Genomic DNA, 17,422 nt, shown 5'->3' on the forward strand with positions numbered 1-17,422 from the left:
CTTCTGACAGGAACATGGTAACCCAGGCAGTTCTCAGAACTGACTGTTCTGTGGGATTCATGAGGAGGTATTTACAGAGCTTCAGTCATTCATGGCAAACAACTCAAACTCTCCACGCAGGGGTGGCAGTGGGAGGGAGTGAAGACGGGGTTTGAGCTGAAGTGACTGTCTTACTTAGGCAAGTAAGACCGAAAGCTTTTTCTTGGACTCCATAAATACACATTTAAAAATTCCATACACCTCGAATAGTTGCAACCTTGATGACTTTTTGGACTCCCACTCAGGAATAAACCTGAGTGACATACAGGTTTATAATTAATATATTCCAATACGGTATAAACGTATTTCTTCAATCAAGTTTCTTTTTTTCTTCTTCTATGAAAAGTTAACAGGAAGTGAATATTCTTTCATTTCCTCTTACAGTATAGACTGGCTTCACCAGACGTTTCAAAGAACGACCACATGCTTTTTTACCTTTAAGTTGCACTAATTCTTACACAGTTGATGGGGGAAACTCTGGCCATTGAGTTTAGGGCCCCTCAATATTAAGGAGGAAGCTCTGAAACGTATTTTGGTTTTGATTTTTCTAGTTGGGTACCTGAGTTATTCTTATAAATACACCTCCACATTGGTAAGTTTACTACTACAAATCAAACCCTATTATGATGCAAACTGTATGTGGTAAAATAACCAACAAAACATCACTACAATACTGCTTCAGCCAACCTGACTTGGTGTAGAGAAACAGGAGCGAACATTTCCGAAGCCACTAGATGGCATTCATTCCCTGCAATTTTGGCCAAATAGAGCTACAGCTCATCACGACATGTAGGGTCAGGAGGAAGGCAAAAGTTAACCACTATTTGAGGATATTTTCCTATCATTTAGCACAATAACAAAGCTCACTTTTACCTTTTCCTGTCTACTTCAAGTCAAATCAACAAGCATTTATTGAAAAATTTATTACAGGAGTCTTCATTTGTGAAGAGTTGAAAGCCATCTTCACTGTGCACTTAAACATGTAGAGGAAAATAAGCTATACACAGTATGCAATTTAACTTTTACTTCATTGCTTTACATGTTGTTGGTTCTCACGCAGCTAGTTTTCTAAAGGTTACCAAAAACACACAGTCACAAATACTGAAACTTTCTAAGATTGTAGATGGCATTAGTCTTCAAAATTAATGTTTATGAAAGTAGGAGGCCAAGAGCTCTTGATGACTCACAAAAGGTCCTTTCTATGGCAGGTCTTAAAAATGTGTGAGAAATAGTGCTTCTAATGCACTGAGACCTGAGAACCAAACGTCCTTTGGTGATAAAGGATTATGATTTAGTTGTGGAGATGAATCATGGAATGAAAAATCCTGAATGCTGCACTTCAGACGAAATGGTGGGGAGGAAATATTGATGGGAACAAGTAAATCAAGAGTCAACTTTTTGTAGAAGGCATAGGGTTATAGTAACATAAAATCCAGGACTTACCTGTTCTAATATGTTTTGAAGCCTCTCTATCTCACAGTCTATTACAAATTTCTTCTCTTGTCGTCTATCAAGTTCTTCTAGAAGTTGCCTATAGCTGACATCATTAAAATTTTCCACACATATAGCGCTGACATGCCAACCATTTTGTCCTGCTTTTTCCATAATAGCTTGAAGTATTGAGTATCCTAGTGGGGAAAAAAAATCCAGACGGGTTACCAAAATCATACTTTAACTCCCCTTCAATAACTTATGTAGGCACTGAATCTACAGCAACATTTTTATGTTGCAAATACACAATGAATGCTTTAGAAATTTAAAATCTGACTGGTTATTTGTGAATCACTTGTTTTTGCTTTCTCTACTTGAGGCAACACCCTTTAAAAGATTACTTGGATGAAGGAAGAACACCTTAAGAAGTTCTCAGAATTTCTCTACTGGAGAACATTACCTTGCTTTAGACATGTTTTTGATGAGATAAACCAAAAACCAAATTCAGTACTACCGGCAGTCAATACAATTTCATAAATTCATTTTGTTAATTCTACTCACTGGAAAGAATTAATTTTGAACAACTGTTTAGGCTCTTCACTCAAACATGGTAGTAAAAACATTTTTTTTGGATTCAGCTATGGAAGAGATGATGTAGAAAAAACAATGCAAAAGTATGTATTGAAGACCCATTATTGTGAAGGGAGAGGCATGATTATGTCCCCTCCCTGCTTTTTCTGGAAAGAAGGCGTTCTTTAACTCTTTGTCTCTTGGCTGGGGGATGATGTGGATTGAGGTTGAACTGAACGGCTACTAGGTGGGGCAGTAGGCACCCAAACTCATAATCTAGTAGAGGAGAAAAAGACATTCAAAGAAACAAAGGCAATCGAGTTTAAAATGGTGTAATGATAGCTGTGCTCAATGCAGTGTTGGCCCAAAGGGACGGTTTGGTTAAATCTGCCTTGTTGGACGTGGGTACCAAGTACGGAGAACAAACAACTTGTACGGGGTCATGAAGATTGAGGACACTCATCCAAGATTGCTGAAATCTGAGGAGTATTCGTTAGCTGGAGACAGCCTTCCAGCGAATGGGGGGGTCTGTGCCTTGTTGTCCATCCAGACCTCTCTGCATCAACCAGCACAGAAGGGAAGTAAGAGGTCTTGGTATCTGGATTAAGGAAGATGCGCAAAACTTGGAATACAGCACCTGGAGTGTTTCTTCGGGCCAACACTGTCTTGAAATCTTGCTTTTTTCGGCTCTCGGTTTTGGACTGGCGGAGACTTTAAACTATGAACAGCCCTTACACACGAACTGGTTAGACTCAGAGCCTGGTACCCAGTTATTTTTTCCCCCTTGTGGCTTAGCATAAAAAAATATGCTAGTCCTTTTTAAGAAGGTCTGGCATTTCTTTTGAGTTCATTCTATGACAGATGCCTATGGTCTCTCCCTCCCCTGGTCCCTGGAGTGAGCCTGTAGAACCAGGTGGATTAAAAGCAAATACTTGAATACAAAGAACTTGCAACATAAGAGGACATTTATTCAGGTTTATGCTTGGTATGAGTCTCTCAGATTCAAGGGTTTTGATTTTTCGGTATATTTTCTACAAGTCAGAGTTTCAAACGTTACGGATGCTCAGTTAATATCAACAGATGGAACTGATGATGAGATCATATTTGAAATATAAATTACCTGATATCCTGCCAAATGAAATACTGTGGCAGTCAGGACTCATTTTTATCTAAATGAAAAAAAAAATTCCCCAAAGAGGAAGAAAGAGGGCATGTTAATTACTATATAATTATTCTGGTACATCTACTGCTCTATTTAGTTTTCCCTTCTGCAACGTATGCCTATCATTATCTTTTCAAATCTCACCTAGATTCCCCTCGGCCTCCACCCCAAGTCCAGTGCTCTTTCCCTTGTTTTCTGTTGGGCACAAATGTCACAGGATGGTCTGAGTGCTCTCTTAATGTACCTGCTCATGCCTCATTTATTCAGTTACTGAGACTTGCTCTCTGCTAGGAAGGGAGGCAATGTTACTTTTATTCACTTTTTTTTTTATTCACTTTTATTGACACCCATGAACACGTTCTTTTCAAAAATACCAACAGACATCTTCCTTTTCCTTTTTCTCCCTCTATTTGTTGTCAAACCAAAATAATTTAAGGGCATTCTGCTTGATTTTTTGCATGTCGTACAAATGAGAACTACTGGGCACACACACCAAAGCAGTTGTCCTGCTCCGTGGGATCAATTCTTTATGTATCACCTTTAAATTTATTTATTTTTTAAAATTTTTGGCATCATGTGCTTATCAGGATTCATGTCACCAAGTAAGCATCCAGGTTGTTATTATCCTTCCTACGGGACTTTCACAGAATGTACAGTGGCAAGCCTTCTGATGAAATTCATATATGTTCACCGTTGCATAAGAGATATTTCAAGGTTCACACTAATGCCAAAACTATAATTCAAATTCAACATTTCGTTATCTGCTTTTTCTGATTTACAGATGACACTAGAATTGACATAGACGAACCCCTAGGACACAATCTTTGTTAAACGGCAAAGAAAGTTGGCTGCCTAAAAAGAATCATTAATCATGGTCAGAAGTAAATGGCATCTTTTCAATGCAATGCAAGGGACATGCAGTTACAGGTTGGAAGCTTGAATTCTTTTATAAGCTGTGTTGGATTTTAATATGCTTTCTTATTTATGCCACTCAGAGGTGTGTGTCTTATTTATTTGCCAGGATAGTTGTAACTTGGAGAAAATACTGCTGCTGAATCTATGATTATGTAACTTAGCTGTTATATAAACTAAAAAATCACAAGTCATGTCATACTAAATCTACATCTGGCTATGATTTGTGTCTCCTACTTATTAGGAAATCTGTAAGGCAATATTGTTGGCCATGAATACTGCAGTGCTGGGTGAATCCCACAAGACAGACAGAGACTGTACTACTGTAAAGGATCTTTTTAGTGTTGCTTCTACATTAATAAGCCGCCTAACATTTTAATTCAATATAATTTACTGAAAACCTACTACATCCAAGATTCTTGAAGGTTTGCTGCCAAGATAAAGACATGATTCCTGTGTCTACAAGGAATTAACTATCTAGTCACTTACTAAGTAACTATTATGCAAATTACACAGTATCGTATAAATAACCAAAATAATTTTATTAGACTCGTAGCGAAACCATCCCATGGACAAGATCACAGTACTGTCCTAGAGTAAGTAATTAAAGAACACTATCAAGTGACACACACAGGTATTTTTAAAAATGTTATTACGTCACGTAATGATGTTATCAATTATGCTGACAACTGATCACAGTGATGTAAGCAGTTCTGAACTACTGCCTCCACACACACATCAACAGCTTTTACATCATCCATGGGGAATGGTGTATTTTCCATGAGCAGTACCATCCAGACAAGTGGCTGCTAGCAACACAAGCTGGATTTTGTTTATGTGACGTTCTCTCTTTCAAGAGTTATTTGATTCAACTATCTGTACACAGAGGAGCAGGAGGAGAATCATGAGAAGTTTATGTCATGGTGGACATAATTTCAAAAGAAGGGAGTTATCCATAAGCTGTAAAAAAACAAAAACAGAAAACTTCCCTTGGATAAGGACAGAGAAGAGCTCATAGTGCTCTTTAATTAGAAGGTCATCGGTACACTCAAAGCTGCATCACTGGAAGGCTGAGAAATTGAGAAAACGAGACGAAGTGAGACTGTAGACATTATCAAGGAGTGTCGTCAGGGTAGTGAAGTAATCAGATGAAGTGTGCCCCATCATGATGAATAGGGGTGTAGAAACCTCGAGGTCGTGAGAACCCGTCTGGAAAGGAGAGGGCTGAGTCTATCCCATGGGGGTTGCTGAGCTTAGAAAAGAGAAGGGGCACAGCGACTGCTTGTATGTACTCCAATTACAACCCCTCTCATTAACCTCATGAATTGCTAGGCAGGCATCTACCACCAGTCTAGTGATTTCTCTGGTCTGGGCACAATCACGGGCATCCCCAGCTAGTGGATTTGAAGAGAAAGATTTCTATGCCTGGGAGTATACTTCATGCTGTGGATTAACCTCAGTCTTAGGGAGGAATAAGAGTCTGGAATCCTCGGCATCTGATGCCGCCATGCTGGAAATGGAGAGCAGATGTTGTGACCACAGAGTCTGGACTCGTACCAAAGCAGCTTAGCCTGGAAATCACGTGTTCAAAGGCCACTGTCTGGACTCTAAGGTCTCAGCACATGGTTGGAGGAACCAACATGTAGCTTGGTTAAATTTATGGGCAGCTGTGACTATAGCATTTATTTTATGCCACAGTTCATGAAGGGCAGAGCGAAAATAAACAAAGACCTTCTAACTTAAATAGTTTGAGGCCATACATGCAAACCTGATATAAGATGACGAGTCTTCCTTGTCTACAATCAAGAGTAAAAATGGAAAATCCATCTTTAAAGATGGGCATTCTGGGTCTTAGATTTTCCCTGTGGCCTCTCGTATTTTCTGACAAGAACATTCATCGTTTCCTGACCCCTATACTCCAGTGTTCATAGTTAATTCAGATGCCATCTTACAGGTGAACTTAGTAATTTAAATGTTTAAAGTTTCCGTTAGTGGCACTTGAAGCTAACCCTCATTAATATGGGAATACAGCAAATACGTTTAACCATTTGCCAGAGGTTCAAAGCATAGAACTCCTCTCTCCAGACATTCCCTAGCACTATTTTTTTTTTCCTTATTTCTCCTGGGCTTTTCTCCAGGCCGCTGGAGAATTTGATTTCAGTGCAAAGAATGGTCGAACCTATTAACTTATACATCACTTGTTTACACAGCAAGTAGACTGATTTTTGTAGGCAGAAACTCCATGGCACTTCCTTGCAGTGCCCTGTTTTCTTATTCTTTTCTGATATATACCAAAATCATAATCATCCCTCCCTCTCTTTCAGTATCATTTGGGCCACTAATGTCTCTGTTTTACATTCTCCAGCAATACTGCACTTCTCAGAAGTTCTAGGAGGTACCATGCATCTCTACCTCAGTGCCTTTGCACATGCTACCATTGCCCTTAAAAAACTGTTTCCTTCTACCTTTGTCTTCTTTCATCTTTCGGAGCTTATTGCAAACATAACTTACCTACCCCTGACTGATCACTTTCTCCTCTGAGCTCTTCAAGCTCTTATAGCTTTCTGTACATTTCTTTCAGAGATTTTCCCACAGTTTCTGGCTACGTATTTAATGATGATCTGATGATGCCTCTGCCTTCCACTGTGTTGTGAGCTCCGTGAACATAGGGACCACTTCTGGGCTCGGTTCGTAGTTCAGTGGGGGCACAGTTGATGCTCAGCAAATTGTCTGAATGCATGAGTGAACTAGTGGGAATTTTAGAGGGAGGAATCAGAATTTTAAAAGGCTCAGAGGTAAGACAAAGCGTGGCAGTTCACATCCAGGAACCTGAAATATGTCCGGTTTATCTTGTGTGTTTGGAAGGACAAGGAGGGTGCTGGAGAACTGGTGAGGACTGCAGGAAGGGCTGGAGAGAATGGCAGGCAAGTGTCATCACAAGGGCTTTCTCCACTGTATCACAGAATTCAGTCTTTATTCCCCAGGGACATGAGGAAGAGAATGACAAATGTGTTGTACAGTGATCATTCAGCTGAGGTGTGAGAAACACTGTGGATGAGAGCAACAGGAAATGGGAAAATCAGTTCATGCCATACTGAAGGGATCCAGGTAAGACATGACAGGAAAGGAGAGTGGATCTGAGACTGTGGGAGAAGGATAACTCAACTTGGTGATTGACAAAACAAACGGGATGAGGAGGAGGTGGATTTGGGCGTAACAACAATCTGTTCTGTTGGTGGCCATTTTGTCCTGTTTTCTACAGGAACTTAGGTCTCTTTGACGTCCTGAAGAAGCACGTATTTTTCTACTTGGATTTCAGATGTCAAGTGACTTCTGGTGATAAGGCCTGGCAGTCACCTCCTTCATCACCCGAACCGGTATGCTAGATTCTGACACAGGTTTGAGAAACCCAGTTTTCTCTCTTGCTTCAGGCTAGAGACCATCTCTCTACATTCTGAACAGTCCCTAAGAATAACCTGGAGGGGCACCTGAGTGGCTCAGTCAGTTAAGCATCTGACTCTTGATTTCGGCTCAGGTCATGATCTCACCGTTCCATGGGTTTGAGCCCCGCATTGGGCTCTGTGCTCACATCAAGGAGGCTGCTTGGGATTATCTCTCTCCCTCTATCTCTCTCTGTCCCTTCTTCCTTCTCTCTCTCTCTCCCAAAATAAATAAATAAACATTAAAAAAAGTTAAAAAAAGAATAAACTGGAGATCTTTTCAAGTTTTCTTCCAGAATTGTTTAATCTGCTCAGCACTATGAGTATTTACCCATCTTTTTATGGTGCACAGCAAAGCCTTTTCACGCAAGAAAGGCATTCTTCAAAATTTTGTATAGTCTTAAACTCCAATAACTAAAGACTAGTTTCCTGATCAGAATAAATGTCTGGCATGATTTCTGTATGGTTATGATTTTGCTCATAGGCTGAAGTTTTATAAATTTTAAATATCACACTAAGCAAAATTCACAATTATTTTTTTTCACAATATAAAAACTTCACAATTCAAACTTGCACTAAACGCAACCATATAGTTGCATCTAAAATATAGATTTTGAATTGGGGCGCCTGGATGGCTTAATTGGTGAGGTTTCTGACTCTTGACTTTAGTTCGGGTCATGATCTCGTATTCGTGACTTCGAGCCCTGTATCAGACTCTGTGCTGACACCTCGGAGCCTGGAGCCTGTTCTGGATTCTTCTTCCCCACCCCCGCCCCCACTTGCTCTCTCTCTCTCTCTCTCTCTCTCTCAAAATAAATAAAAATAAGCTTACGAAAATAATAAAAAATATAAATTTGTGAATTAACAGCAAGCAAATAACTTTTGTCTCATATTAAGCATTTAAAGTACTTAAGACCTAATTTTGCACGTTAAACTTATTCAATATGCAACACTCTGGGAGAGCAAATTGTTGAGTGGAAAGGAGGGACAGGGCCCCTTAGAGACAGGACTGCTCTGTGCAGAGAATGACAGGTAGAGAAGGGGAGGGTCTGCTGGAGAGACAGTGAGGTGGGAAGCTTGAGGAACACTTAACGGATTACTAATAGTTTAGAGACTAATCTGCTGGAGTAGTAGGTTCATAAACATACAAAGCTTTATTTTCATTTGACAATGTGCCGGGACCTCAAGAGCGGCCCGGCCTGTGAAAGAGGTAGGACTGTCCCCACCCTGTAGGTGAAGAAACAGAGATAAAGATGGGCTGTGTGATTGACATCAAGTCATAACCCTAACAACCAGCAGGGCTGTGAGGTTCAGCTCAGGCCCTCCGTTCTCAAGCCCAGGGGCTCCTGCACCCCATGTGAGCACACAGGGGAGCTGGAGATGATGCCTCAAGGAGGGCTGGGGCTGTGTTGAGGTCTTCACCAGCTCTGGTGAGCCTCTCACCAACACCCCTAGCGCATCAGCAGACGGTGTCGGTGCTGTCTTCAGGGACACCGAGAATCTGACTGCTTCTCCCAGCAGGTGCAAGCCAGCACTGCCTCTGATCTGGAACATGCAGGTGTCTCCTGACCTTGTCCTTGCTCTCGTCACCACCCCCCACCCCCCGCCCCTGGGACCACGGGTAGCACAGCTGTGCGCAAGCCAGACCCCGTCACTCCTGCTCACCCCTCCTGCTGGACCTGCACTGCGGGCCACTGAGTCACATCTGTGACCTCAGCCTGTCCTACCTCAGCATCTCTGACCCCAGTGTCTCCAACCTCAGCCTCTCTGACCCAGCCTCTCCGACCTCAGCATGTCTGACCTCAGTCTCTCTGACCCCAGACTCTCTGACCTCAGCCTCTCTAACCTCAGCCTCACCGACTGTACCCACGGGGCTTAGTCCCAGGCCCGCCAGTCAAACCAAGAGCTGTGCCCTCTTGCTGTCCTCCAGGCGGGCCCATGAGGCTCCCCTTTCACCTCTTTCCAGCCTTTACCCCCTGCCCTCTCTTCAGCAGGCCATCCCAGTCTCATTCTCCAGCAAGACAACTCTCTGGTCCTGAGACTCCACATTTCCCTTCCTCGCCAGACTCTGTCTCTAACATCACCACCTAATATACTAGGTACATTATTCATGTACCGCGTGTATCGTCATTGCCCCCACAGAAGTGCAGGCTCACACAGGGAGGCACACTGGTTCTGTTTCCTGAGCTAGAAGACTGGCCACTAAAGGGCACTCGAAGAATGTGCTTCAATAGTTAAAAACCGGAAGTTAAATCTTACTTAATTTTTTTAAATGTTTGTCTACAGCTGAGACAGAGAGACAGAGAGAGACAGACAGACAGACAGAGAATGAGCAGGGGATGGGCAAATAGAGAGGGAGACAGAGTCTGAAGCAGGCGCCAGACTCCCAGCTGTCAGCACAGAGCCAGACTCAGGGCTCGAACTCACGAACCATGAGATCATGCCCTGAGCTGAAGTTGGGCGCTCAACTGACTGAGCCATCCAGGTGCCCCAAATTTTACTTCATTTTTAAGAGGGACACACTGGAGGCTTCGGAACACAGGCAGGTGACAAAACTGCTTTCATATTAGCTGACAGGATGGACTCCAGTAGAGAAGGAAGAAAGGGAGGCCCAACAGGAGGCTCCAGAAATGAGTCCAGGTCCAGTCTACAGTCATTTGAACAAAGATGGGGGACAATGGAGAAGGTCAGTGGCTTGCTTGTCTCCAAATTCTACACTTGCCACTTCATTCTGTACTCATCCATCGAGTATACCGGGAGATTCTTTATCATAGCGGGTTGGAACCATACAAGACTGCCATTTTTATGCATTTAGATGCTAAAACAATGTGGCAGGTAAGTGCAAAAACTCCCAAACCAGGGCAGAGAGGAGTCATGAGGAATAGGAGCCAGGAGCCTTGCACACCTCAGCCCTCCTCAGGGTATCCCTGGAAACTGCTCTACAGTTTCTGTTATCAGTCTTTCTAGCAACCATCTTGAGTCATTAACAAAGGCTGAAACAAGCCTCAAAAAAAAAAAAAAATCAGAATTAAAGGAAATTTGAAATCCGGTTTAGAAAGAACTCTATTCTCAATGCTAAAAACAGAACTACATTTGGTTTATAAAAACAAATCCTCAGCTAACCTTGAAGAGCTCGTTCACTGGCTGAGGATGGTCAGTGCTCTCCACAAAATGCTGGTTTTTAAAAGACCAATTAATTTACTCTACCCTACGTTGAAGCCTGAGTCCCAGAGAGCTCATTAATTAAACATGAAAGCAATCACTAGCAACACAAAACACATGGAAGTGTTACACATCCTATTAGATATCAGTTTGTTACTTCACGTGCCAAACTGTGTACTGTAAATAATATTAATTTAGATCCGGCTTTTATATACAAAGCCAAAACCATTCATTTTGGTTGATTTGAAAGTGATATTTTAAAACATTACTTTGTCTTTTCTTTTGAAAAGGAGTAGCAGCACATAATTTTCTTTAGATGATTCTGTTGAAAGGATTTGCATACAATTACCGAGACAATTTCTGTTCCTAGCAGGAACAAACACAGGATGAAGTAAGTATTCACCATATGATTAGCCTAATTTTTATATCCCACTGAGGCTTGCTCAATTCCAAGAAGTAATTGTAAACTCAGGTCAGTGACTGAGAGTGAATACATTTGATTACTCACTATTAAATTTCTTTACTGGGGAAATGACACTGAGGTGATCATATAAATAAAGAGTGATTTCTTGAACAGCGTGCCAAGAAACAAATGATGGATTCAGTGGTAGACTCAGTTACCTTCAGCTGCAACAACTGTGTTTTTCATTTCAACTATATGGTTCTGAGGCAGGGTATTTGAATTCCTTAATCATCCAGTTTTGACTTCTATGCAGTGAAGATGATTAATGTAGGATTTTATTACATATAGAATCTGCTCCATAGCTGTTAACAAAAATCGCCTTCACTCCCCATGGTAGAATGGAGGGAGAATGCTCTTGTCTATTTAAGGGATGTGCTTTGTGAATTCATGGCAGGCGAGGGAATTCTTCCCCACAACTCTGGGAGACTCAGAACGTATAACTCAACATCCCATTCCCGCTGGAAAACGAAAAGAAAAACTTAACTCTTATTCTTCAATTCTGTGTTTGGTTACTAGCCATGGACTCAACTCGGTTTTGTCAGAAACCCAGGAGATGCTCTCAGACTTGTCACTTTTTTTTCACCGTCATCTCTAGTCAATGCTGATATTTCTTCCTACATATTGTATTTAAGATCTTCCATGAAAAGGTCCCTACTTATCCTTTCCATTTTCACTCAGTGAATATTTCCTGAGGGTCTACTGTATGCAGGCCATTGCTCGAGAGTCTGCATATACAGGAATAACAAAGACAGTAGAACGTGCAGACCCTCGAGAACCTTACACTCCTGGGCTAAGGCAGACAATAAACAAATACACAAATACATTTATGATGACAAGAGGTGGCAGGTGTTACGAAGAAAAATGAAGCAAGGATGGGACAGAAATGACTGGCGGCGATGGTGGCACTTATTTTTCCACACCAGTCTCTCACAATCTCTCTGAGCTACACATCCCTCAAGTCACACTGAAGATCAGCAGTTCACTGAGTAAACCAGTCTTTCTCACTTGCTTCACGTATTCCAGTGGCTACCCTTTGTGCTGAGAAAGTCTATGTTCTTCATCCTAACTTGTACCTTCTGATTTCAGTTTAAGCCTCAGCCTTAGTCTTAGGTCATTTCAGCAGACTTCTCTCACTGGGACTACTAAATCAAAAGCTTCTGCACAGCAAAGGAAATAATCAACAAAATGAAAAAGACAGCCTACGGAATGGGAGAGGTTATTTGTAAATGGCATCTCTGATAAAGTGTTAGTTTCCAAAATATATAAAGAACTTAGACAACTCAAATAATACCCCAAAACAATCCAATTTAAAAACAGGCAGATGATATGAACAGACATTTCTCCAAAGGAGACATCCAGATGGCCAAAAGACACATGAAAAGATGCTCATCATCACTAATTATCAGGGAAATACAAATCAAAACCATGAGGAGGTATCACCTCACACCTGTCAGAATGGCTAAAATCAACAACATAAGAAACAAGTGTTGGCAAGGATGTGGAGAAAGGGAACCCTCTTTTACTGTTGTTGGTGGGAATGCAAATGGGTACAGCCACTGTGGAAAGGAGTACAGAGGTTCCTCAAAAAATTAAAAATAGAATGATCCAGTAATTGTGCCACTGGGTATTTAGCCCCAAAATAGAAAAACACTAATGCAAAGGGATACATGCATCCTGATGTTTATTGCAGCATTATCTATAAGAGCCAAATTAAGGAAGCAGCCCAAGTGTCCATCAACTGGTGAATTCACTAAGATGAAGTGGCGTATGTATGTGTGTGTGTGTGTGTGTGTGTGTGTGTGTGTGTATATATATGTGAATATATACATATATATTAATATATACACCTATATGAATATGTACACCTATATTCATATATACATATATATGAATATATACACATATGAATATATACATATATGTGAATATATACATATATGAATATATACACATATATGAATATATACACATATGAATATATACACATATGAATATATACATATGAATATATAAAATATATATGAATATATAAAACATATATGAATATATGCATATATAGGAATATTACTGAGTCATTAAAATAATGATATCTTGCCATATGCAAGGATATGGATAGAGCTAGACAGAAAGTACTAACTGAAGTAAGTCAGGGAAAGACAAACACCATACCATTTCACCCATATGTGGAATTTATGAAACCAAACAATCAAGCAAAGGGAAAGGGATGAGAGACAAACCAAGAAACAGACTCTAAATACAGAGAACACACTGATGCTCCCCAGAGGGGAGGTGGGTGGGGGGATGGGGGAAATAGGTGATGGGTTACTAAGGAGGGTACTTGTGATGAGCACTGGGTGTTGTATGGCAGTGTCTGAATACCTGAAATCTAATATAACACAGTATGTTAACTAACTGGAGTTAAAATAAAAGAAAGGAAAAAAAAGAAGACTTCTCTGTCTTTTCATATTGAGTATTTTTTGTCTTTTTTGAGTGTATTTTCTTTTTTTCTTTATTCTTCCCCATCTGTCTGTACAGAAATTACAGCTCATATCTCATTGAATTAATGAATTAAATTATTTATCAAGTAAGCATGATATGCTACTTTTGGAAGTACCAAGTACACAGTGAGGCACAGTTGCTGATCTGAAAGACTTCAAACTTTAATAACCGTTATTGTTAATTTATCTGTCTAGTTCTCTTTAAGTATGATATGAGTTCTTATTCACTTTTGTTTCCCTAGTTTGTTTGTTCTTTTCAACACAAAGGAAAGAATCCAAGGAGGAGATCGAACTGAATGGCAAAGGTAAAAATCCTGCCTGTTTTATATCACACCCCTCCCCCATTTGATCAAGTGTAGTAATAATGGAATTTGCATTCCGTTTGATCAAGTGTAATAATAATAAGGATAAAAAAATACCTGTAAGTTATTGAAGGCCTACCTAATCTGTAGCAGGTACTGTATTAAGCGCTTTATGGGCATAGTGTTAGTTTTATTATCTTCATTTTATATAAAGCAAACTAGATGATGGAGAAGTTGAATTCTTGGTAAGATTACTTAGCAATTATGTTAGAGCACTTCATGTGACGTTAAAGTCTGCCTTTTATTCTCCTCTGTGATACTGTCTTTAATACAATGAACACTTAATTCCATTCTGTTTGGGATAATTTTATGCCCCTATTAAGGATTCATTTTTGACCCAGAAATATCCCTGACCATGAAGCACTCCTGGTATCAGGGATGTCTCCAAGGAGCGCTATGTATGGCTGCTGCTATTCGTGCTGGGGATGTGCTTACTGTTTCAACTCTAGGTTCCCAGGGAAGTGATATGCCTGTCCCCCCAGCACCCCACCCGACCACTCTCTGGCAGATCTGGCCCAAATGTTACAACTGAAAAGATTACAATAATGAACAAAACTTATTCCTTCACAACAGTTTATGAATGCTGCCCTGTGGCTAAGCTTGGTTAATGATGTCGCCCTGGCCCTGCTCAGGACATACCATCAACTGCCTTCTCTCTGAAGGATGTCAAACACTGAATCATAGAATTAGGTCAGCTCTTGACAAAGAGCGTTTGAATTACTATTGAGATCTATCTATATGTTTGCCCACATTCTTCCCTTCTAGGAAGAGTCATAAACCCATTTCACAAATTATATTTGAATCACAGTACAGAATAGCTTTTGCTGATGCTGGGGTTAATGTAGGGGAGTTTTCCGGATAGGTATTAAGACAGCAAAACCAGAAAGCACTTGCATTTTTAATTAAAATAAATTTGCCCGAAAATTATAATGGATATAGAAACACTTGTCTACAATTTTATAATTGTAGCAAAATTGAGTCAAGTTTGTATTATCAGGTACAAAAAATCAGATGGAGCTATTCATTTTTTCATCAAATACTCAGAACATGGCAATAAGTCAGTAAGTAAGTGTCTGCTTTGCTTTCTGACCCAACAATCTCTACTATGTATCATTGACATCTTGACTGAAACTCATGGTGCAAATTTCTTTATTAAGTGCTTTATTTCTTTATGTATTCATTCATTCATTCATTCTTGGAGAGAGTGTGCAAGTGAGGGAGGGACAGAGAAAGAGAGAGAGATACAGAATCCCAATCAGGCTCCGTGCTGTCAGCACAGAGCCCAATGCAAAGCTTGATCTCACTAACCATGAGATCACGACCTGAGCTGAAACCAAGAGCTGCATGATTAACTGACTGAGCCATTCAGGTGCCCCATTATTTGAAATGTAAAATTTGAGCTATGTTCTGTATTTTCATCTCCAAATGCTCCCTCAAGGCTCAAAATGTTATTAATATAATTATAACACTTAAACCATTGTTTTTGTTCTAAGAAGTGTTTAGTGCTGGGTGTTTGTGAACATATATTATACGTCATTTCTGAAAATGTCCCCACTTGCAGAGAGATACTTAAGAGTTAAATGAGCATCTACATAGGATATTTGCCCCATAACTGCTAACTTCTTTAAACATGGATTGCTTTTCATGGTACCCCTTATATGTTTGATAATTCCAGCAATTTCTGTAGATCAACTGTCTTTAAGCACTATTTCAATACAATCAGAAAAAATAATAGGTTTTTTAAAATTTAAATGAAGGAATTCTATAATTTAAAAGATTTTTATTTTTCCCTGGGACTCACCTCTTTGCATATGTGGGGTGGTCTTGTTTGCAGAAGAGTATATAAATGGGATTCTGAATTTTGTAAAAAGAAGTCAGCTTTGCCATTGGTAGATCTTTTACATAAAACATATAAACTCACCCTGTAACTGGAAATGCAGACCTTATGCATTACAACCATCCTAGCAAATCTAAAAACCTTACAGACTATTTGCAGCCCAAAGACTTTAGAGATAATATAGTCCACACTCTTGACCTTGAGAAAATGAATACCCCTCCACCCACCAAAAATGACTTACCAAGTTATGTGTTAGGTATGGTAGAGACTCAAACAGAGGCCTCCTGACTCCTAAGCTAGTATACTTTCCTGAATCTCACTACTTCCTGTTAAAAATCCAACTTGACAACTGCTATTTGAGGAATGTGATCTAAGAAAGGTGATTACCAAGGATGTCATTCTCAGACATAAATTTATTTACTTATTTATATTTATTTATTTAGTTATTTAATTTATTTATATTTATAGACCACAGAATCATATAATTTGCAAAGTAATGAAACATTCTTAATGTCCCTTGTTTAAGAAAGAACCTCATGATAAATTCGTTACTTTTTCATTCTCAAGTTAGTTAACATAGTGTAGTCTTGGCTTCAGGAGTAGAACCCAGTGATTCATCTCTTACATAGGATACCCAGTGCTCATCCCCAAAAGTGCCCTCCTTAATGCCCTTCACCCCTTTAACCCGCCTCCATCAACCCTCAGTTTGTTCTCTTTTGGTTTGCCTCCCTCTGTTTTTATACAGATGTCCACCAACTGATGAATGGATTAAGATGTCCATCAAATGATGAATGGATTAAGATACATACATGATAGAATACTACTCAGTGATGAAAAAGAATGAAATCTTTCCACATGCAACAATGTGGATGGAACTGGAGGGTATTATGCTAAGCAAAATAAGTCAGAGAAAGACAGGTATCATAGGATTTCACTCGCCTGTGGAATTTGAGAAACTTAACAGATAAACATAGGGGAAGGGAAGGAAAAAGAAATTCATTTTATAATGCAGAATGAGGAAAGGATCTGCCTCTCATAATCTAAATCCTAATCTAATCTAGATTATTTTGTAAAACAGTATGAATACAAACCTAGCCAATCATATCTCCTGTTTTCCTTTGGATCCAAAAAAAGGTAAGAGTGAAGGCTGAAGTCATGGTACATCTGTCCCTGATGAATATAATTCTAGTGTATAATGACACCACTTTTCATATACTAAATGTAAAACAACTATTATTATGCTACCAGATGTAAGCTGATGATCGTAAGTAGCCCAGAGTAGAGAAATGGGAAGGTGTGTCTGTAAATGCACTGGCCCTGTAGGAAAAAAATTTAAAAGTACTGAAGATGGCTGAAAACTTACTGAACATGGCGAAGCACTATTTTCACATTTAGCAATCACAAAAGTTTAAAGATAGAAGAACTCGACTCTCAATTGACAAATAAGGGAACGGATAGTCTTGAGGAGAGGAAATGACTTCCTAAGAAGTCAGTTGCGAAACCAGTACCTGAAGATTAGAGGCTATAAAACATCATCCATACAATG

General features: G+C 39.9%; 1 protein-coding gene across 3 annotated transcripts in view; it reads right to left on the minus strand.

Annotated features, from left to right (window-relative positions):
* GRIA4 (glutamate ionotropic receptor AMPA type subunit 4) overlaps positions 1-17,422 on the minus strand; it is a 394,136-nt gene that overhangs the window by 112,473 nt on the left and 264,241 nt on the right. For all 3 annotated transcript variants that reach the window (XM_049614164.1, XM_049614163.1, XM_049614162.1), the window contains one exon: positions 1,483-1,667. In XM_049614164.1, the coding sequence (XP_049470121.1) occupies positions 1,483-1,667 (185 nt within the window). The remainder of the gene's footprint in view (positions 1-1,482; positions 1,668-17,422) is intronic.

Source organism: Panthera uncia, chromosome D1 (assembly GCF_023721935.1).
Source record: "Panthera uncia isolate 11264 chromosome D1, Puncia_PCG_1.0, whole genome shotgun sequence".
In the NCBI taxonomy this organism is placed as follows: domain Eukaryota; kingdom Metazoa; phylum Chordata; class Mammalia; order Carnivora; family Felidae; genus Panthera; species Panthera uncia.